We start from the raw sequence: 18,917 nt of genomic DNA on the forward strand, positions 1-18,917 counted from the left end.
TCCACCCACATCAGTGGGGAGTGGTGGCAAGGCACTAGCCACCCTAAATCCAGGTCTGTGACCACCAGAAGAGCAGAAGATGGTGGACAAGGAACTCAGGGGTTCTGACATGCCTTTCTGGAGACGGGCAAATAAGGTGTCCCAGGTCTGTCTCAGCCCTGCTGCACCTCAGCAAAATTCCCCACCTTTGAGGCAACAGCCTTCCTCTGAACTGAATGGAAGCTCTCAAGCCAGGCAGCAACTGCTGCAGTTACTGGAAACCAAAGCACTGAATATAAGGGTATAAAGACATTTATAACCACTTACTGCAGCAGCTACAAAGTCACATGTCTCAGTTAAGTAGAAAATGAGGTGTATGCGTTCCCACACATCTTCAATTCCCATCCCATCACGTAGTTACTTGTTTGTATTAAGTTTTCCATCAAACCTCTGTCTTATCCTAAGCACAGGACATACACTTCAGAGACTGAATGAAGTGTTACCAGACGTATGGCCTTACTTCCTAGCTCTCACTTGGAAAAATACTTATGCAAATACTTTGAGTAATTTTTTTTATGAAAAGTTGTTGCAGTCATTTCATGGAGAAATTTTCTCATGCTCTTAATTCCAGTACCTCTGGTCTCTCCTTCCAGCTATGACTACTCCCTGATTGTTCATAAAAATAGGAGACAGATCAGAAATTGTATAGAACATATTGTAGCCCATTCCACCCCTTATTACACATGCACACAAATATGTTATTTCCTATCTTGCTTACACTAAGGGGGGACCTTCAGTGAACTGTACAGAGCAACATTAAGTCCCTTAATGATGAAAAGGAAAGATATCATTGGCTATGAATCAACATTTTAAAACACAGGGTATATTTCTCACAACCACTTTAGTACCTACTTTAGCACTTGCAGTCATGAAAAGCACTTAACACAAAAGGCATACATTCCTTGCCTTAATATATTGATACTTTTAACACAACAATTCATGCTTTATTAGAGCATGAACACAGCTTTTAGAAGAATGCAGTTTGACAGCTCATATATTTAAGCTATTCTGACAATCTGTCCAATACCCAATTTGCTTATTTTCAGTAATTCTTCTCAGTCCACTCCCCAACTCAAACATGATGCCTCAAGTCTTCCAAGAGCCCTCTAAGCATGGGAGGGGACTGAAAACTCATTTTGTATATGCATGCATGCACGCACCCACAGGAAAACCTGAGCTCTACTGCAACAGAGGATGCAGCAGGAAGGGTGTACCATTCAACTGCTACCATCGAGCACTGACAGAGCATTAAGAACACAAATCCACAGAACGCAAGGCCACATGAGACCAGCCATTCTATGAGAAGTCAATTAGTCACCTTATCAGGACCACTGCTACTCTTCTTTCAGCATTCTACATATGCAGTCAACAGGCATCTTCAGCCACAGGCTGGTAACAGATGTAGCCCACAATAAAAAAAAAATTGCCAAATTGCTTAGCACGTCTGTTAAGCAGTTCTCTATATTCAGAAAGAGAACAAACATGAAAACTTAAGTGTTAGTTTACAGCAAACGGAATCCTTGAGTTTAATAAACTTGCACAGTATGTCCAGTGAAAGCCCAGCAGCTTCTGCATCTGTCTATGCCAATATATCCTTCCCTTTCTCGTGACTGAAGAGAAGCATTTGAACGGTGACTTGGAAGCAAGCAGATCTAATGCCCAAATAATACTGGAGATCAGTCACTAGATATACTGTCTCAGGTACAAAGTGTATCTTCAAGTAACAAAATAGTGTAGAAATGACTTCAAGAGATTGTTCCAAACACATAACCAACAGTTAGCAACTTACATGGATAGGGAAGCTTTTGTTAGTTCCATTTCTGGTAAGTATGACTCAAAATAGCAGCTGCTATTAAATCTCATAAAGAACAAAGAAACTTAGGCATGAGTCTTTTAGTGTCATCATTAATGTAATTGAAAAGCTATTTTTCAGCATGATGTGCGCAAACCCAAAAGCAAAAGCTGCAAGCCCAGACACAGAAGCTGGGGGGAAGAACTTTACTCTTCACAGGGCAGGCACATACCGTGGTTCTCTACTGAAGCAGAAAGCCTGCTCACCCCTATCTGCACGGTGCAGTACACTTATTGCTATACAAATTGGCTACGGTCTACTGATGGCGGTTAGGCTTTTGAAAAGGAACGCACTGTAATTCAAAAGTGCAGGTGGTTTTGAAACTGCAGTGCAGGTTTCATGTGAAAGGGTGTCCAGTTCTAATTTGGTAAGTAATTGTGAAGGAGGCTGCAGAAGAGTATCAGAGATAGGAAAGTATTGATAACTTTTGACAAGCATAAAAATCAAGTAAGTAGTAAACAACTGGTAAGAAAAATTATTCATACAGTTACAGCTGACCAAAAAAAAAATAAATCCAAATTAGCAACATCTGAAGAGCAGTTTTCCCACAATTTGATCTGCCCAGAGAAAAACAGCCTAAGGTTTCCTTCCCAAAGTCTTCATATGAAAAAAATTAACACTCACACAAGATTCAGTTCAAACATATCTGTCCTCTAAATGACTCAAGAGTTTTTTTAAATTCTTCCCAAACAAGACCTACTTTTGGACACTGGAGAGTGAAGCAGTTCAAAGCAGTTTACAGTTGATACCTGTGAGACAGCAATTTTAAGCAAAAAGAAAAATCAAAGGAAGCTGTGACCAGCATACCGATGACCGAGCCGCCCCCAAGCGCAGCGGGAACAGCCTCTCCAAGGCCATCCCTGACATTTCCTGCACATCTCCGAGGGTTGTTATGGGTTGTATTACCGACAGGTGCAGATGCACCAAAGCCCAGCAGCTAAGGGGGAGAAAGGACACATCACATCCCCGCCATGTGACACTTCACTACCGAAAACATGCACAGGATCAGCTCAGAATAGGCCTGTGCAAGAGAAGGACGGCGGGTTTTGGACCTAGGGGCGGAGAGCTGGCAGAGCAGGCCTGTGAACGGGGCAGAGGCACCTTGGTTTGGATTAATCAGGTAAAAAATGAGATAAGCTGCGTCAAAAGGAGGAAGGCAGGAAAATACCTTTTTGCTTTGAACACGTCCTACAGGTCTGCAACTGCTGTCGCTAGCCTGTCAGAGAGAACAAGGCTCTATGAGAACCAGTAGCTCAGCAGATCTGCATCCGAACTCTGGAGTCAGCAGTGATCTGCCTTCCAGCCACAGGCAATGCAGAAAAAACAGCAAAAGGAGGGAACCCTCTCCCCAGTGACTTAATGGAATCAATCTTTTTCTCAGCTCAACAAGAGGAACTTGCATTTAAAAGGGCCTGCAGAACAAAATAAACCTCTCAGAAAATGAAGACAGGGCTTTTAGGACTGTGACATTATTTCACCCCATCAGAGGCAGAAAGCTATTTGCAAGGCACCGACTGCTTCAGCACAGTCTCCCCAGACACAACACTTACTTCTGTATACAAAGTGGAAATAAGCGTTGATAAATGCCATGAAGAACTATTAATCTTCCCTAACGCTGGCCAGAATACTAACAACAAACAACAACAAAACCCACACCATTCATTTAGAAGCCATTTATTACCACAGAACAGCAGCATGCATTACTAAGATAATTTTAAAAGTTATGATGGCTCTTCAAGGAATAAAAAAGCTGAAAACTAGATCTACAGATCTAGACTAAGTAAGGATGCTGCCAGCAAGGTACTGATACCATCTCATTTCCTTCCACTACCCACTAACTTTATTCATGCACTAAAAAAAACAAACCCCAAAACAAACAAACAAAAAAAAAATCGAGCTTTTTTGCAAATTCTTTACCAATCCATTGTATCTCACAATCAATTTAGGTTTTTAATCTTGCCCACTCTTTGCAAAGAATGTGCTCTCCAAACTGTCAAACTGAAATGCGACACAAAAAAGCCAGTTACTTAATTTATTCAACACAAAGATACTTTTGACAATACTGAACTTTATAGCTTCAGACAGCGAGATTCCAATCAGCAGTTTAAAAACACGGCTTTCAGCATTTTAAATGCATTAGCATGCAAAGACTGCAAAAGAAGGTTACAGTTGCACCATATACTTCCAGATTGAACTGATTTACTGCCTGAAGGGGGTAGTCCTGCATCCCACCTTCAGCCACACATTTCTCTGCACCCCCTGATGTGATCTTGGGATTGTGGACACAATGCCAGTAACTTCCAAGGACCAGAAAGCCAGCATTGGGCTGGAATATATTCAGATAAAAAGATCTGAGAAGACAGAGGGAGAACATACCATTTGTTTGTGACTGTCCGCTATTGTTCCAAGTTAAACAACAGAAACCAAGGACGAGGAGTTAACAGCGGAAAACCTCCTCATTCCTTCCTTACAGTGCTATCAATATTACTCTCATCCTTTCCCAGGAGAGGCTGCTGAGATAACAGCCACCTTTGCAGCACGTAACTGTATACTGCTTCGATCCACTGCCCATAGTAGACAATAGCTTCTATTAGATGCACACTGCAATACATATCTCTTCCTTCTTGAATAACCAGATACCCTATTTCAGGCACTTAGAGCAGGACAGAAGTCACAAACCCCAGCCTCAGAGGGTGTCCCCTCCAGAAGTGCTCAAACAAACAGGCAGCTCCTAGTGATTCCTGGTAACAGACTTCTATAATACTGCACTGAAGATTGCAGCTTAAGAGAATCTCCCTGCGTTGTCAAACTCATCTTTAATGCAAGGTTTGGAGAAAAGAACACATCCTGGAAAAACACAATAAAACCTGATGCTAACCACAAAGGCTACAGGAAAACAGTAGAACAGCCATGAACTGTGAATAAACCTCAAGGCTTTTAGAGTCTATAGTAATGTCTACACTAACTTATACACCATTGAAGATTTCCCTCGCTGCTTAAATTCATGAGCTTGTCTACACAATACTGCAACAGCAGGCTCAGAATCAGAAGCAGCTGTGGTGCACCATGCTTAAAACTCACTGTAAATGCAAAACAGTTTAACACGGTGCCAAGGATTGGAATGTTAGCATAAATTTTGCAACATGAATTTTGTCCTAGATCATTGTAAAGCTGCAATCACCCAACTTCCAGACATTTTATTATGTATTTTTAATGGACGTCTTACCTTTAAAAGGATTTCAACAAAACCTTGATTGCCATTCTAGAACTCAGCTCAAAGAAGGTTCCTTTGAGCACCTAAGCTAATTTTTGAACTGTTGGAAACTTCTACTGATATTCCAATCCAGTTTAAGTCATTTATACCAATATTTTTTAATCACCCAAGCAAAAGTTCTTTACTCTAGCTTTGGGATCAGTCTGCCTGTTACACCAGCTCAGTATTTTCACCAAGAATTACACAAAAGTTTTTAGACTTGCAGTTCTATATTACCCTGTCCTCAGCCAAAAGTTTTCAAGCAGAAATAAAATCCTCTTCAGGCAGAAGGGCTGGTAGCATCTCCAAGTGTTAACTACAGCAACATTGTACATCCTCCCCTTGAAAGAATTCACCAAAAGATGGATTAGTAATGAAAACTAAAGACACGAAAAGCAAAAAAGCCAGAAAGTATTCTGTAACATATTCAGTGATAAGAACACTAAAGCGAAAAAGAACTAATAACAGGTTAGAGGAAGCCATTTCAGAAGAAGTTGAAATTAAGTGCTGAAGTGAGGCACATCTCATTGGAACTTCATGAGGGGGGTACATATGCCACTTTAGTACACCCCTTGCATAACACACACACATCTGAAGTTCCTAGGACAAATCTTTCAGGAGACACTGCTTGAAAGCACCGATTTTAAAATTATTTTAGAAGGTATATATTCAATAATTCAATGAGCCAAGCATTTGTTTTGCATAAGACACCAGAGGCCCTGTTTGCATACACCACTTTCAGCTTGAGCAGGCTATATGCTAAGCATATTGATATTTTAATTTTAAAGAGTCCAAGAGTTCCAGTGCAGCTTTTGACCCAACGTTAACTACAATGCAAAGACACCTCCAAACAAGACACTCGGTATCTAGGAACATACTTTTCCATCCTGAAATCAGATGCCTGGAACAAAAGTTTTGGTTATATGAACAATGCCCAAATAATTTCTTCCTGCCATAAAACGTACACACACAGTGCTCATTTTACAATCCGCCTTCTGAAGAGATTTAAGTAACTGCACAAGAGGGGAATTGCCAGATAAAATCCTGAGCCCTGTTACAAGCAAGTTACACTAGCAGTTCCACCCAGATCATTAGGGCACTCTTCTGCAAACACAATACTCTGCTGAAAAGAGGATTTCTATGGCAAGAGAAACGTTACACTGGAACACAAGCCTCTCAGTCCCCAACACCTTTCTGTTATTAACAGATGCAAGCTCAAGGTTTAAGCCAAAAGTCAGTAATAAAGTCAATAAATGTTCAGTTAGCAAAACCTCTACTTCTGTGATCTCTAATCTGGCTTGCATAGCTTTTGCCTGTGCAGAACAGGAGCGGCAAAATAAACACAAGTGATGTTATCACACTCCCAGTATAGCATTGTTTTCTTCAGAGCTCCCCCTGCATAACAAGAAGCTTTCAACAAGCACACCTTCAAAAATGTAGAAGACTAATGTAAGCCAAAACTAGAAATATCTCATTGAAATTCACATAAATCTTCACATCAATAGGCAGGAAGACAAAGCAATCTCTAAATCTAGCCCCTTTCAACGTACCTGTATCTAGGCTTTATTCCTGGCCATACTGCTGACCCAATCTCACCTTTACAATTTTCAGGCTACACTCTCATTATGGATTTCAGAGTCAGAGCTACTAGACCAAGGGTTTCCCCATCAGGAACAGCTCATCTTGCTGCTCAGCCGCTTTTATACAAGCCTGACTCTACTGATGCAGCATATTCAGCGTAACAACTAAAGAATCCTGATGTGCACATGCACTTATCCCCATCGTCCTTTTACTCACAGTTATAAAACTGAGGATGGTGAAAGAGTTCATAAAAGCTAAGTAGACTGGGGTGTAGAAAGCACTTTGAGATAGAATGAATCACAGAAAGACAAATTAGTCTATGCACAATTTCTTTATTCAACTCAAAGCTCATGCTTTGAAAGTGCATCTTATGGCAGGCAAAAGCTAATGCCAGAGCAATTTATACAGGTTACTCCTCAAAAAACTATCACAGCTAGTCTCAACTCAGATAGTACTAGTATCCCTTATAAGCTTCTAAATCTACTCCACTTATTCAGCTCTGTATATTGTCAAACTACAAAGCACTGCAAATTGTAAAAGTATTTATGATTATCCACACAAAGGGATTAACTGAAGCATAAAAAAAAATCTTTGCAAATTCAGGACAACAGGAGTCATTTCTCATGCACAAAGCTCCAATCTGCACAGATGCATATTATTTTTAGAGCACTACATTCCTAAGCCTTACCTCCATCAGAAGCATTTCTCTAAAGCCATGCAGCCATCACACTCTTTTGAACTACTTGGAACAACCTCACTGGCTCAGTCAGATTTGTCAGAGAGCTGTGAGTGTTCCAGCTTCAGAAAGTCTCAAGTACCAATACCTCTCTGATCCTGCACTCTCAAAGAGCATCACATTGTTTTTATTGAAAAGACACCAGCAAACAAATCCCTAAACTCAAGCTTCTGGGCTTTTTGTACATTTCCTAATACAGAGTCACATTTTTAACTTACAAGATGAAACCTTTTGAAACACCTTCCAGTTAAAGAAAGTAGGAATCAGTCTTTTCCACACACACACTTCCTTTTTACCAATTGATGCTCCTCCATTGAACCAACTTCTTTAGGCAAGCATTAAGGTGCATGACGAGAGATTTTAAAAAATGCCTATTTTGATGAAACTAAGCTTAAAGGAAGAAGCAATGATCTAGCCAGAAATACAACAAAGCCCAGACATAAAAAAAAAAAAGATGAGTCCAAATAGCTCCAAGAGAGTTTTCAGCAATTGTTTTGTCTTGTGTTTTTTACCCCTTGCTTTTTTAATTTGATTATCTGTTGACCACTAGGTTCACGTGTAAGAAAAGTTTCTCTCCTACTAGCATTAAATCCTTTGAAGATTACATTTCAAGACAACCAAATTTAAAAAGCCAACATTTGTCACACTTGCCAACATTTATAACACAAAGCCCTCCATTTACTATTTAAAGTTTCTTAACTGCCTATGCGAACAAAGTTGCTGGTTTTCTTTTTAGTAAAAAGTTAAATACATCACAACTTACAGTCCACAACAGAGTCCAGCAACAATGCAGGAATTAATACACTTCAAGACTTTCCAATTACAACTCCAACATGGTTACTGAAATTAGAGCAAGCCACAATGCCAGCCTACAGACTGAGGGTTTTCAGCTCTCCAACGTGAATTTATGTTCAGACAACAGACTGGGGAACTAGAGTTGTAACTCTCCCAACATTTAAATCAAACTACTGGCCCTTTAATCAAAAGCAGCCAGAGCGAGCAGGGTAAACACGATCTGAACTTTTTTTTTAATATACTATAAGGTTTGGGATACTCTAGTGCAAGCCCCAAGATCAGTTAAGACACTACTTGAAAGAGCAATCTCTTAAAGAGTAAGAAAATAACTTGGCTCAATTTTTCTCCTAACCATACCCAAGATGAACACAGGAGTTACATGGGCATTACAGAACAAACGTATTATTTCAACTAGTTAAACATGATACTACTTTATCAATATGGAATAGGTACCTGATTTTTTTCTTAAACATAAGAGTTCAGTTAAACCAGCAGACTAAGGCCACAGCAACAAAAAAACTACTCTGATGATCTATGTACCCTTAAGCTGACAACAGCTTTGTTAACAAATTACCACAAGGCAGAAACAGGTTATTAACCTTGAGGACACAGGAAGAAAGAAATAAGAACTCTTTTCCTAGTAATAATCCCAACTATACAAGTAGAAACTTCCATGAGAAGCAGCTCAGTTGTCCGACGAGTAAAAGAAGAGCTGTTTAGAGACAGTTCATCAGCTTCACAGATCACTTAAAACACATCTGGCTAGGAGCTTTTCTGTTTAAAATCTGCTAAATGTAAACACAGCAACAGAGTTTTCAAACACTTTTTAGACTCACTGTTTTGTCTCCTAAAGACAAAAACGTGATGACACAAATCAAATTTGGTCCAGGATGGTCCCAACTCAACAATGCAAGTGTCAGCACTAGATGTGCAACGGATTCTATACAGAGTGATGTCTGGGCTCCCCTTTCTTCATCCAACTAGAATCAACTACGAGACAACCCTGAACTTCCAGGCTATTTCCATTGCTTTTAAATTAGGTATTTAAACAATTTACAGAAAAGGTACTAAAGTAACACGAGACACACAATTATCTCTAACGACTGCTGCCGTTCATTTTTCAATATTTGCAATCTGCTGTTCAAACTGGCTAGCATTTCTCAAACAGTGAGTCACGGAGTTCAAAAGAGGCCAAAGTTTAAGAAGCTTAGAACTTACCATACAGAAATACAGCCCCCCAGTATCCCTGTCCTAACAAATGTCATCTTTTAGCAAGTTTGAAAACAAAACGAACAGAAGATGATGAACAAGGCAGAGCCAAGATAATCGCACGAAAAACACTCCCAAAGAGAGAATCAAAGCGAGATGAGAGGGCTCGGTGGCTTTAATTGAACACCACTCCAGCCAGCCTGAGAAAATCCGTTTCAAGAACGAGGCACCCTGATCTTCCACAGAACACTGCGGGAGTTTAGCGTGAAAACGCAAAGGCAAGAGCCGGCCTTGCAGCGAAAAGCACCAAGTGCCCCAAAACCCCTTCAGAAGTGCCGGTAACCACGAAGCCCCGACGCCTGAAGGGCTCACCCCCCCTCCCCGCCCCGGCACCGCTCGCTTTGGGGAGCGCTGCAAACGACCATCGCAGCGGCGGGCAGTGCCCCCAGGTCGCGGCCCGCCCGGCAGCACACGGCTGTGCCTCCCGCAGGCAGCGCCGTCCCCCCCCCGGCGGCACCCTCCGCCCCCGGGGGCCACCGGCTCTCAGTAACCCCGGCGCCCCCCCCGCCGGGCCCGGGGTAGAGGGACGCTCCCCGGGCAGGGCAGGCGCGGCCCGGGCCCCCCGGCAAGGCGGCAGGGCTGGGAGCGGGCCCGCCCCCCCGCTCCTCCCCGAGAGCGCCGGGCGGCAGCATACCCCCGGCCCCGGGAGGCCCCGGCGGAGGCGCGGCCGGCACTCACCAGAGCACGGCGCAGAGGAAGAGGCAGGAACCCAGGGCCAGCCGCCTGCGGGGCGGCTCCTTCATCGTCTCCCCCGTCTACCTGCGGCGGCCGGGAAGCGGCGGCGCATCCTCCCCGGCAGAGGGGCGGCGGGAGAAGCGTGCGGCGGCGGAGGAGCGGCCCCCTCTGAGCGCGGCTCCCGGCGCGAGGCGACAGGCGGCGGCGCGAGCGCGGCCCTAACCGCCCGCCGGCCCGGGCCCCTCGCCCCGCCCCTGAAGCCCTTCACGCGCTGAGCTGGAAGGATACGCGTCACCCTCCCCGCCGCTCCGCCACGCCCCCTCGCGCCGCCGCAACCAATGGGCTGAGCGTCTGGGAGTGCCACCGCCTTCCAGCCCCTGTCAGCGGCGCCGATTGGTTCCTCCACTCGGACGCGGCGGCGAATCAAAAGAACGGCCTTCTCTTTCCCCGCCCCCCAAGGACCCCTGCCAGGTGCCCGCGTGAAACAAGCCGTTAAAGGGAAATCGCCGTAGGAATAAATGACGGCTGGCAGCAAACCGAGGCCGCTAGGAAAGAGAGGAGCGTCATTGCCTCCGGTTCGGGGGGCGTTTTGAGGAACGACTCCCCGACATGACAGGGGTTTTTTTAAATATTTTATTTTTGATCAGGCTTCTCCGCAGGCTGCCCCGCAGAGCTGAGCGCTGATTGGTGTCGGTTGAGGCCCCCAGCAGAATGGCGGCCGCGGAGTAGGCGGGGGAGCCCCGCCCGCCAGCGGGCGGAGGCGCGCGGGGGCTGCTGGGAGCTGCAGTTCCTGGGCGGGAGCGGGGCGGCGGCCATTTTGCAGGAGCCTTTAGGCGGCCCGTGCGTGAGGCGCGGTTGGGCTTAGGCTTCCCCGCTGAGTACCGGATGGCTGCATGGCCAGTGCTTATACGCACAAGGGGTGCCAGAAAAGTGTCTGAGGTGGTTCAGTGCGTATGTAGTCATTGCGGGAGCAAAAGTCGAAGCAGGGTTTGCCTGGCAGCTGGCCAGGTGCATCCTGAGGCCCGCACGGGGAGTGCTTTCCTTGGAGCTGTGCCCGGGGCCTGGCAGCCTGGCCAAGCCTCCCCCCAGCCCCACAACTGCCTGCGCAGTCCATCCCGGTTTCCATCCCTAGCATTGCCTTCGCTCTGCTGGCTGGGGCTGGGAGATGCTTGGGGGGGAATACAGGCCAGGAAGCTGTAAGGGTGATCTTGGCATCTGTGGGTGCCCGCCCCCAGCGTGGGACAGAAGAGAGTTGTCTTCCCTGGTACTGGCGTGTTTGGGTGGACTGGTAGAAAAACACAACAGTTATTATCAAAAGAACAGGATTTTTCAGATAGCCAGGCCTAAATCTGCCCATCTGAAGCATGGTGTTGGAAGGTGGGCTTTCCACTGCCCTGTGGTAGTCAAGCAAACCATCCTTGCAGCTTACCCTCACCAAAAAAACGGCTCAGGATTGGGGCTCCCAATGTGATCAGTGCCACAGCAAGCGGCAACGTGTGCTGCTCTCCCAGCCCACGGGGCATTTACAGCCGTCCTGAAAGGCACAGGTGGATTAGTCACAAGCATGCTGTGTTGGAAACATGCACACGTCAGGACTCTGAACAAGGAAGGACAGCTTTGCCCAGAGGGAGGCATGGGAGGGTGTGAATCATGGCAATCCTAACAGGAGCAGGGCCCTCCCAGGCCATAGCTGCTGTTTTCCCCAGAGGAGTTATGGCCCCAGCCCCATGAACCAGCCCTTACGGCCATCCCGGGGTACTCCCAAACAGGACGGGGTGTTTGCAGGGCTTAGCTTGGAGCTGCCGAGCTGCAGGATGGCGTGACTAGAGTCAGCCAGCTGCAGGTAAATGTTCCCAGCCAGCAGTGGAAACCTCTGGAGAGTCTTTATGTCTGTTCTTTTCCTGATTTTTTACCCAGTAATTTTGTGCTTTCGTTAATACTTGGCATCCCCTGCCATTCTGAGAGCTCTGCATGCCACAGTCAGCAGACAGGCCTGCGTGCCAACACATTGAAGAAAAGGGAAAAGGGAGAAGCTCCAGCTTTGTGCCCCATCTCCACACAGGCTCGGGTTTAAATCCCCCTGGCCAGCAAACCGTGGTCTGCCCCGTGACAGAAACAGCCTGTCCTGCAGTGCTCGAGAAGGGGGCTGTTGCAGGAGGATCCTGGGCAGATGTCTGCTGTGTCTCTTTGGAAAATAGGGGCATAACAGCGCAGGGGACAGTGAGCTAGGGTACAAAGCAGCACCCACTGCCCCATACCTTGCAGCTTGGCCAGAAGCTTGGCTTGGAGCTGCTGGACGAAGCTGTAACTTGTTAGGCTGAACAGGAGGAAATTCCTGTGCAAGTCACTGGTAGGTTTTGGAAGAAGCCCATGGGATTTAACGTGAACCTCTAGCAGAAGAAAATAGACTTACTAAACCACAATATGGATCAGATCAAGATGAAAGTAGCCAGGAGGGCAGCTCTGACAGCGAGTGGCTTTGCTTTGTGTCCCCAGTGCGATGCCTGCCACAGAGCCCTCTGGCAGCTCTCCCAGTGGGTCAGTGGTGAGCTCGGCTGCCTCAGCACCACTCACCTCCCTGGTCAGGTTCTGTCGCCCCAGGAGCGCTGATGACGCAGGAACAACCTAACTGGTTACAGGAGTGAGGCGAGTCCTGAAAAACACTTGAGAAACTGCTTTGTGGCTTCAGTGGGGCATGAGCCAGCACCTTTGCCATGAGAATTTCTTCAGCCTTTTGCAGTGCCCGAGCTAAGACATAGCACAGCGGCAGCGTGGTTCCATGGCTGTGTGGGCACTTCACTGGCCTTGGGACAGTTGTGAGCAGAGATGGGGTGTGGAGGGCCCAGCTGTGCCTCCAGGGACCTGCCACAGGGCCATGCCCAGAGCAGCACGTGTGCAGAAGGCCTCTGTGCCCAGGGACGCGCCTCAGCACCAGCTCTGGGGAGCTGCCTCAGTGGTGGGAATTCCCTGTGGGAGCAACAGCCCACGTCCCACAAGCAGCTGTTTTAACCACGTTGGGGGAGTATCGCAGATCTCCCTCTTCAGGGCTGGAGGATGCCACAGAGAGGCAGGGCAACGCGAGCTTCAGCTGCAGCTGCCTCCCTCTGCCTCCTGCCAGGACGTGACCCCCCAGGGAGGCGTGTAGGACTCGTCTCCTTCATGGATGCTGCCAGGATTACGGTACCTTCCCTTCTGAGTGAGAGGGGGGTGTCAGCACAGGGAGGTGCAGAGCAAGGCATACACCTGCACACCTGGCGTCCTGCCTCTGACCAGAGGATTTACCCATGCCCAACCTGACCCAGCAGGCAGAGAGCAGTTCTTCATCCCACCAACACAGCCTTGGCCACAAACAGCACGTTGGGGATGGACAGGACCAGAGCAGTAGCGAAATCCATCCATGAAGCATTAGAAATTTGAACTGCTTTGCTGTCTGCTAGAAGAGCTGGTAAATGTTCGTTAACCCATTGCTAAGCATTTCCAGGCAGAGCACTTGTCTCGGTGCTGGCAGGCAGTGCTTTGCTCGGGGCCATGCCACAAAGTACTGCTGGGACCGTCTCCATTGTCAGCCTCTATCATGCTCCCAGGACAGTAATTCTTCCAGCCTCCTCGCCAAGAGCTTTTCCTCAAGAGGAGGGGAAAAGGCTGTGAAGCCGCACTTGCTCAGCCCATGCAGCTGCTCTTGACTGGCACAGCTCCTGCATGCCACGGTCCCGTTACCAGCTGGGAATTAATCACATACAGCTTAGAGCAAACACAGCTAAAGAGCTGTCACGGAAGACAGATCATTTCAGGGGAACCATGACAGTGACTGGTCAGGATACTGGAGAAAAAGCCCCTTTGAGTCAGTCCCCACCAGGTATGAGCGTCCACCAAATAAGCCTGGTGTCATCAGCCAGACAGAGATTTCGATTCATCACCTCTGACATACCCGCACATACCAGTACTTGCTAAGCTTGTTTCCCAACCGCTGATAAGATGAGCAGTATAATGGTAAAAAAAAAGTAAATTACAGATTACACAGTCTCTCAACTAAAGCCCATAATTAACCCAAAGCCCAATGTACTGTAGGGTTACCCGGCAACAAATATTTGCATGGGATTCTCAAAAAGCACTGCATGTTCACAGCAGGATTTTGGCTTGCTCTTGGCCAAATCCCAGGATGAGGCGAGCTGGTGCAGTTCCCATGAAGGGTTAGTCCTGCCGCAGAGCTGAATTCAAGACAGCGTGTCACCCGACAGTGCACGTACCTGCATCCCCTGGGCGGAGAGGACTCTGCGTGCCTGCAGTGTTGATGTGTAAGTGCAGAGGACTGTGAGCATGGAAAGCACAACAGGTTGCGTTGGTAGTGGTAGGAGAATAATCACTCTGCTGACCGTGAATAAAAGCTGGGTCGTGGTGCTCGACAGCCTGGGTTAGAAGAGCTGGAGGTGGCCACCCAAGGGGCACCTTGGTGCAGTGTTTCTGAGTGGGAGGAAAGAAAAGGTGCTGCTGTTTTACCTGCAAACGCTGCACAGTGATGGGACAATGCTTGTCCATTGTACTCTAACACTCAAATGGACCTGGTGTGTTGTACAGGCTGTAGAATATCTCCCACAGATACTGGGGCGCTGAGGCCATGGAGCAATGTTAGACTTCTGGAGAGACACCCGATCCTGGGTTACACCCTTTGTCTCTCAGCACCTTCCAGCATTTGGCTGCTGCAGATGCTAAGCCTTCTCTTCCATTCATCCCTATCTGCTCTTTACAAAGGCATCTTGTTTTCCCCAGTGTTTGGTTGGGGGTTTTTTTTCACGTGATTTAATTCACACAAACTACTTCCTCTTCTGACTATTGATCTTGGCTCCTTACTGGTTAAAATAAAGTAAATCTTTTGTAAGCAGGTTCTGACAACGCAACTTTTGTTCCTTCCAGACACAATTTCCTGTTTGATTTCCTGACCATTTCTTATTTAGTAAAGGAAAAGCTGTAAACTGCAAGATTGCTTCAGAGAGCTTCCTGTGACTTTAGATGAACTGTTAACCACTTATAGGAGAGAATCCAGCAAACCTGTGTAAAACTTCTTAAAAATCCTGAATTTCTTTTATTTCTTCTGCAATTCACACTGGAGAGAAACAAGCTGTGGGAAAAAAAAAGGGGGGAGGGCGGGGGTTGGAATAATTTCCCTTGCATAATCAAGCAGGAGCAACTCTGCCTCCAGCTGAGCTGATAACTGCTCTTTTATAACTCAACTCAGAGATACAGGATTTCTGGGGAGGGTGGCTGCAAGGTGTCGCCCCTGGGATGAGGCGTCAGGGACCATCGATGGAGTTTGCACCAGCGATTCTGCTCGTGTCACACCTCTGCCCAGCTGGGGCTGCTGCGCTGTCCCACGAGGAGGGGCCGGGGGTCCTGGACGTCCCCCTGCACGGACACTGATTCCTGCTCCCACAGCCTCCTTTAAAACCCAGGGGATGCCACGCTGGGTTGCTGGGCTGTGACCACGGTCACAGCAACCAGCCGATCAAACTGCAAATACACACAGGCCAGGTCACCGAAACGCTTGCTCCGCACAGAGCATCATTAGGTTTACTTAACGTGGGCCGGCGCGGCGGTGTGCAATGGTGCTGAGGAGCGGCGGCAGGTCTCCTCTTGGCAAGTAGGGACAATGGCACACAGTGACACTTGGCAGGGGCTGCGTGACCTGGTATAGGAGAGTGACTGCTCTGATCTCCAGCCAGCCTCAATCCCTCCTGAAAAAGCCTCGAAATCCAGCACGGGTAGATGGTGGCACAGTTCCACGGCTCCTAAAAGCTCTGATGGAGCCATGCCCAGGACCACCTGCGGCAGGCTCAGACCCCTCGCGCAGCAATGGGAGGGCACAGCCAGATCTGAAGAGAGATTTCCTCTGCCTGACTCTGAGCCCCCTCTTCAGTGGCTCAAAACCTGAAAGTCAAAACTGAAGAAAATTAATTGAAATGGGAATTCCACTTTTGAAAACATCTGTATTTGGTTTGCTCATTTCATGTGGCTTCGTTTGAATTTTAACTTTGCCTAGAAAAAGGAGATGAAATGACCACTGCAGCGAGGATGCTCAGGTGGGGTGAAGCAGGAAGCCACAGCATCTCCTGGCCCCATTTCGGGACCACAGAGCCCCCACATGACAGAAAACACCCTTTCCTACAGCCAATGCTGGGGAATGGATAGAAAATGGCTTCAAGGAGAAGGGACCAACTTTCTCCTAGCCTGGCTGGCAGGTGTTCAAGGTACGGCCTTCAGCAGCATCTCGTCTCCCTGCCATGACACGGGAGCAGAGGCCAGTGCCTGCTGCCAGCCGGAGAAGACAATGCGGTCGGCAGCCGAGGAGCTGCTCTTGCCGTCTCAGGGGGGGCTGATGGAGCAGGGAAAGTCCAAAAGCTGCTGGCAGTTGAGACATAGATAATCAAAATTAACTCTTGGTTGCATGATGGAAATGCAGTGTGGGACCAGGGGCTTCCAGCAGGGACAAACCCTGTGGCGGGCACCTACAGGTCCCCCTCTGTGCTTCCTGGCAGCCACCATCTGAACCCCCTGGGAAAAGAAAACACAACTCTCAATACAGAAACCGAGAAACGGCAAAACTCTGTGACAGAGGTGTAAATTTTGGGGGAGGCTTTTTTTTCTGGGAGGACAGCGTGGGCTGAAGTTGCCCATAAGCACCGAGGGTGAGCAGAGGGGCTGGGAAAGCACCTAGTGCAACACGGCACCGGGCTTCTTCCCTGGCCTCATGCAAATCGAGGCCAAACCAGGCAACATCGCAGGCGCGTGATCTGGCAGGACGGCACATCTGTGGCTTTGTCAACACAAAACCAAAGCTGAGACACTGAGACACGCACAGAGGCCCCCCCGGGGCTGGGAGAGCGGTCGGGGCCCTGGGGCAGCAGTGCCAGGAGGGTGGCGCAGCTCCGCCAGATGCAGGCGGTAGGGGTGAGAGATGAGAGCTGGCCAGGCAGGGCCCAGCTGCTTCCCTTCCCCTTCTGCCGAGTACTAAAATAAACTAAATTCCCACCTGGCTTCATCCCCTCCCTAGCAGATATTGAAAAGTTGGGAGGAGAGTGAGGGGGTGGCCGGTAGCAGGGAGCGTCACTCCTCGGGGACCTACATGCTGGCAGAGGAACACGCATGTCCTGCAGCGCCGGACCCAGGGGACCCTTGTCTTTTGGGGTAGGGCAAGATTGTGCTGCAGGGAGAAGCACTGTGTGGTAAAATGCACCTCAGCCCCAACATCACGCTGCTCTTTGCAGGCAGGTGGGCTCCTTCTTGGAGGCTCTGGGTTGATGTTCACGGGAAGAGGGCAGGAAGGGCTCCTGGGGTCAACATCTCCCCCAAAACTTCTGTGTTTCCAGGGTGAGGCCATGCTGTGTTTGAACAAATGTTTCTTTAGGAATCAAATTGGAAGGTGAGCACAGAGGAGGATCCTTCTGCAGTGCACCAAGCTAAAGCAGAGATTTACAATCTCTTTTGTCACACCAAATTTTCCCCCAGCTACACTTCCCATAAAAGCCAGCTCACCTGCACACGCTTTCATCAGTGTCCCCCCTTCCCTATCTACTTCTGCCTTTGTTTGCATTTAGCTAAAGAACAAAAATATCCCCTGAGCAGACGGTAAAAACCTCATTGGGAAACTCCGGATCCCTTCACGCCACTTGCCCCATGTCCCAGAGCTGCAAGGGGAGGGGGAAAGCTGCCACATGAAGCTGAGGGTGATGGAGAGCTTGCACGTGGCTCCAGCACCCACCACCCTGGTTACCAGCTCTCCCCAACGGTTCTTTGCTCTCGCCCTCTGGGGATTTGGGTTTTTCAGTGTTTTGCCACCTGCAGCTCTTGATGCCTTTCCACCAGCTGCAGCATAGCTGGGTCAGCACTTCACATCCTCTCCCCACGCTTCAACATCAGGGCTAAACAAGGAGGAACAGAGTCAGAAACCATCAGCAAAGCTTTGTTCCAGAGCTCCAGCGCTGCTGCTGGGGCTCAGGGGCACCCATGTGAATCTGTAAGCCCCTCCTTACTCCCAAATCTTGAATCTCAGATATTTTTCACCTTCCAGCTTCCATGATGACCCATGCTCAGGTCCCACAGGCTGGTTTTAGTTTTTTACGCCCAAGGTCTGGTTTCCTCCCTGCGTTCATTAGAGACGTGCCACGTACAACCAAGGGCTGGGTTCAGCTTACCTGGGCAGCTGAAGTTTGTACTCATCCCACCTGGGAGGACCCTGCAGCTGACAGAGCGCATTGTTGACATCATTTCTGGCTACAGTTTCCTAGGGATATTTTTTTTAAAGCAGGTTAAAATACAAAAACATTACTAGGTGACAGCTTGACCTTCACAGAGTTCCCTTACAAAATGGGACCCTACTGACCCACTGCCCGAAGCTGGCCAGGACCCCAGCTGGGCTGGCTTGTCCCTCTCCCTGGAGCCCAGCGCAGGCGGTGAGGAGGGTGTTTTGCCACGGGGTTTCACTGGTCCATGCTGACCGCCAGGGAATGCCAGGACCGAGGGAGCTCAGTTTCACAGCCACCCCAGAGGCTGTGTCTTCCAGAGGTCACGTCCCTGCAAGCGTGCGCCTTTCCACATCACATCTCTCCTGCCCCAGCTCCTCAGCTGAGCTACACCGCAGCTTTCCCATCCTTCTCTCCCTGCAACAGGCTCAGCAAATCCCAAACCTCACCCTGGAAGATGCCAGTCCAGCCTGGGCTGCTTAG

The 18,917-nt window shown here is 48.2% G+C and overlaps 1 protein-coding gene and 1 long non-coding RNA gene across 6 annotated transcripts in view; both read right to left on the reverse strand.

Annotated features, from left to right (window-relative positions):
* Positions 1–10,438, reverse strand: part of SUCO (SUN domain containing ossification factor) — a 40,903-nt gene extending 30,465 nt beyond the window's left edge. For 4 of the 5 annotated variants that reach the window (XM_037403842.1, XM_037403840.1, XM_037403841.1 and 1 more), the window contains exon 1: positions 10,204–10,437. In XM_037403842.1, coding sequence (XP_037259739.1) covers positions 10,204–10,268 — 65 coding nt within the window. In that variant the 5' untranslated portion in view covers positions 10,269–10,437. Of the gene's footprint in view, positions 1–10,203 lie in introns of all 5 variants that reach the window. The other variant, XM_037403843.1, reaches the window with a different exon arrangement.
* Positions 10,439–10,885: 447 nt separating this feature from the next.
* On the reverse strand, positions 10,886–15,028 carry LOC119155816. The gene is made up of 3 exons (XR_005106851.1): positions 14,760–15,028; positions 11,630–14,661; positions 10,886–11,485 (listed from the first exon to the last, which is right to left on the reverse strand). It is a non-coding gene; the product is annotated as an uncharacterized LOC119155816 (long non-coding RNA).
* Between the last annotated feature and the right edge of the window lie 3,889 nt (positions 15,029–18,917).

Source organism: Falco rusticolus, chromosome 11 (assembly GCF_015220075.1).
Source record: "Falco rusticolus isolate bFalRus1 chromosome 11, bFalRus1.pri, whole genome shotgun sequence".
In the NCBI taxonomy this organism is placed as follows: domain Eukaryota; kingdom Metazoa; phylum Chordata; class Aves; order Falconiformes; family Falconidae; genus Falco; species Falco rusticolus.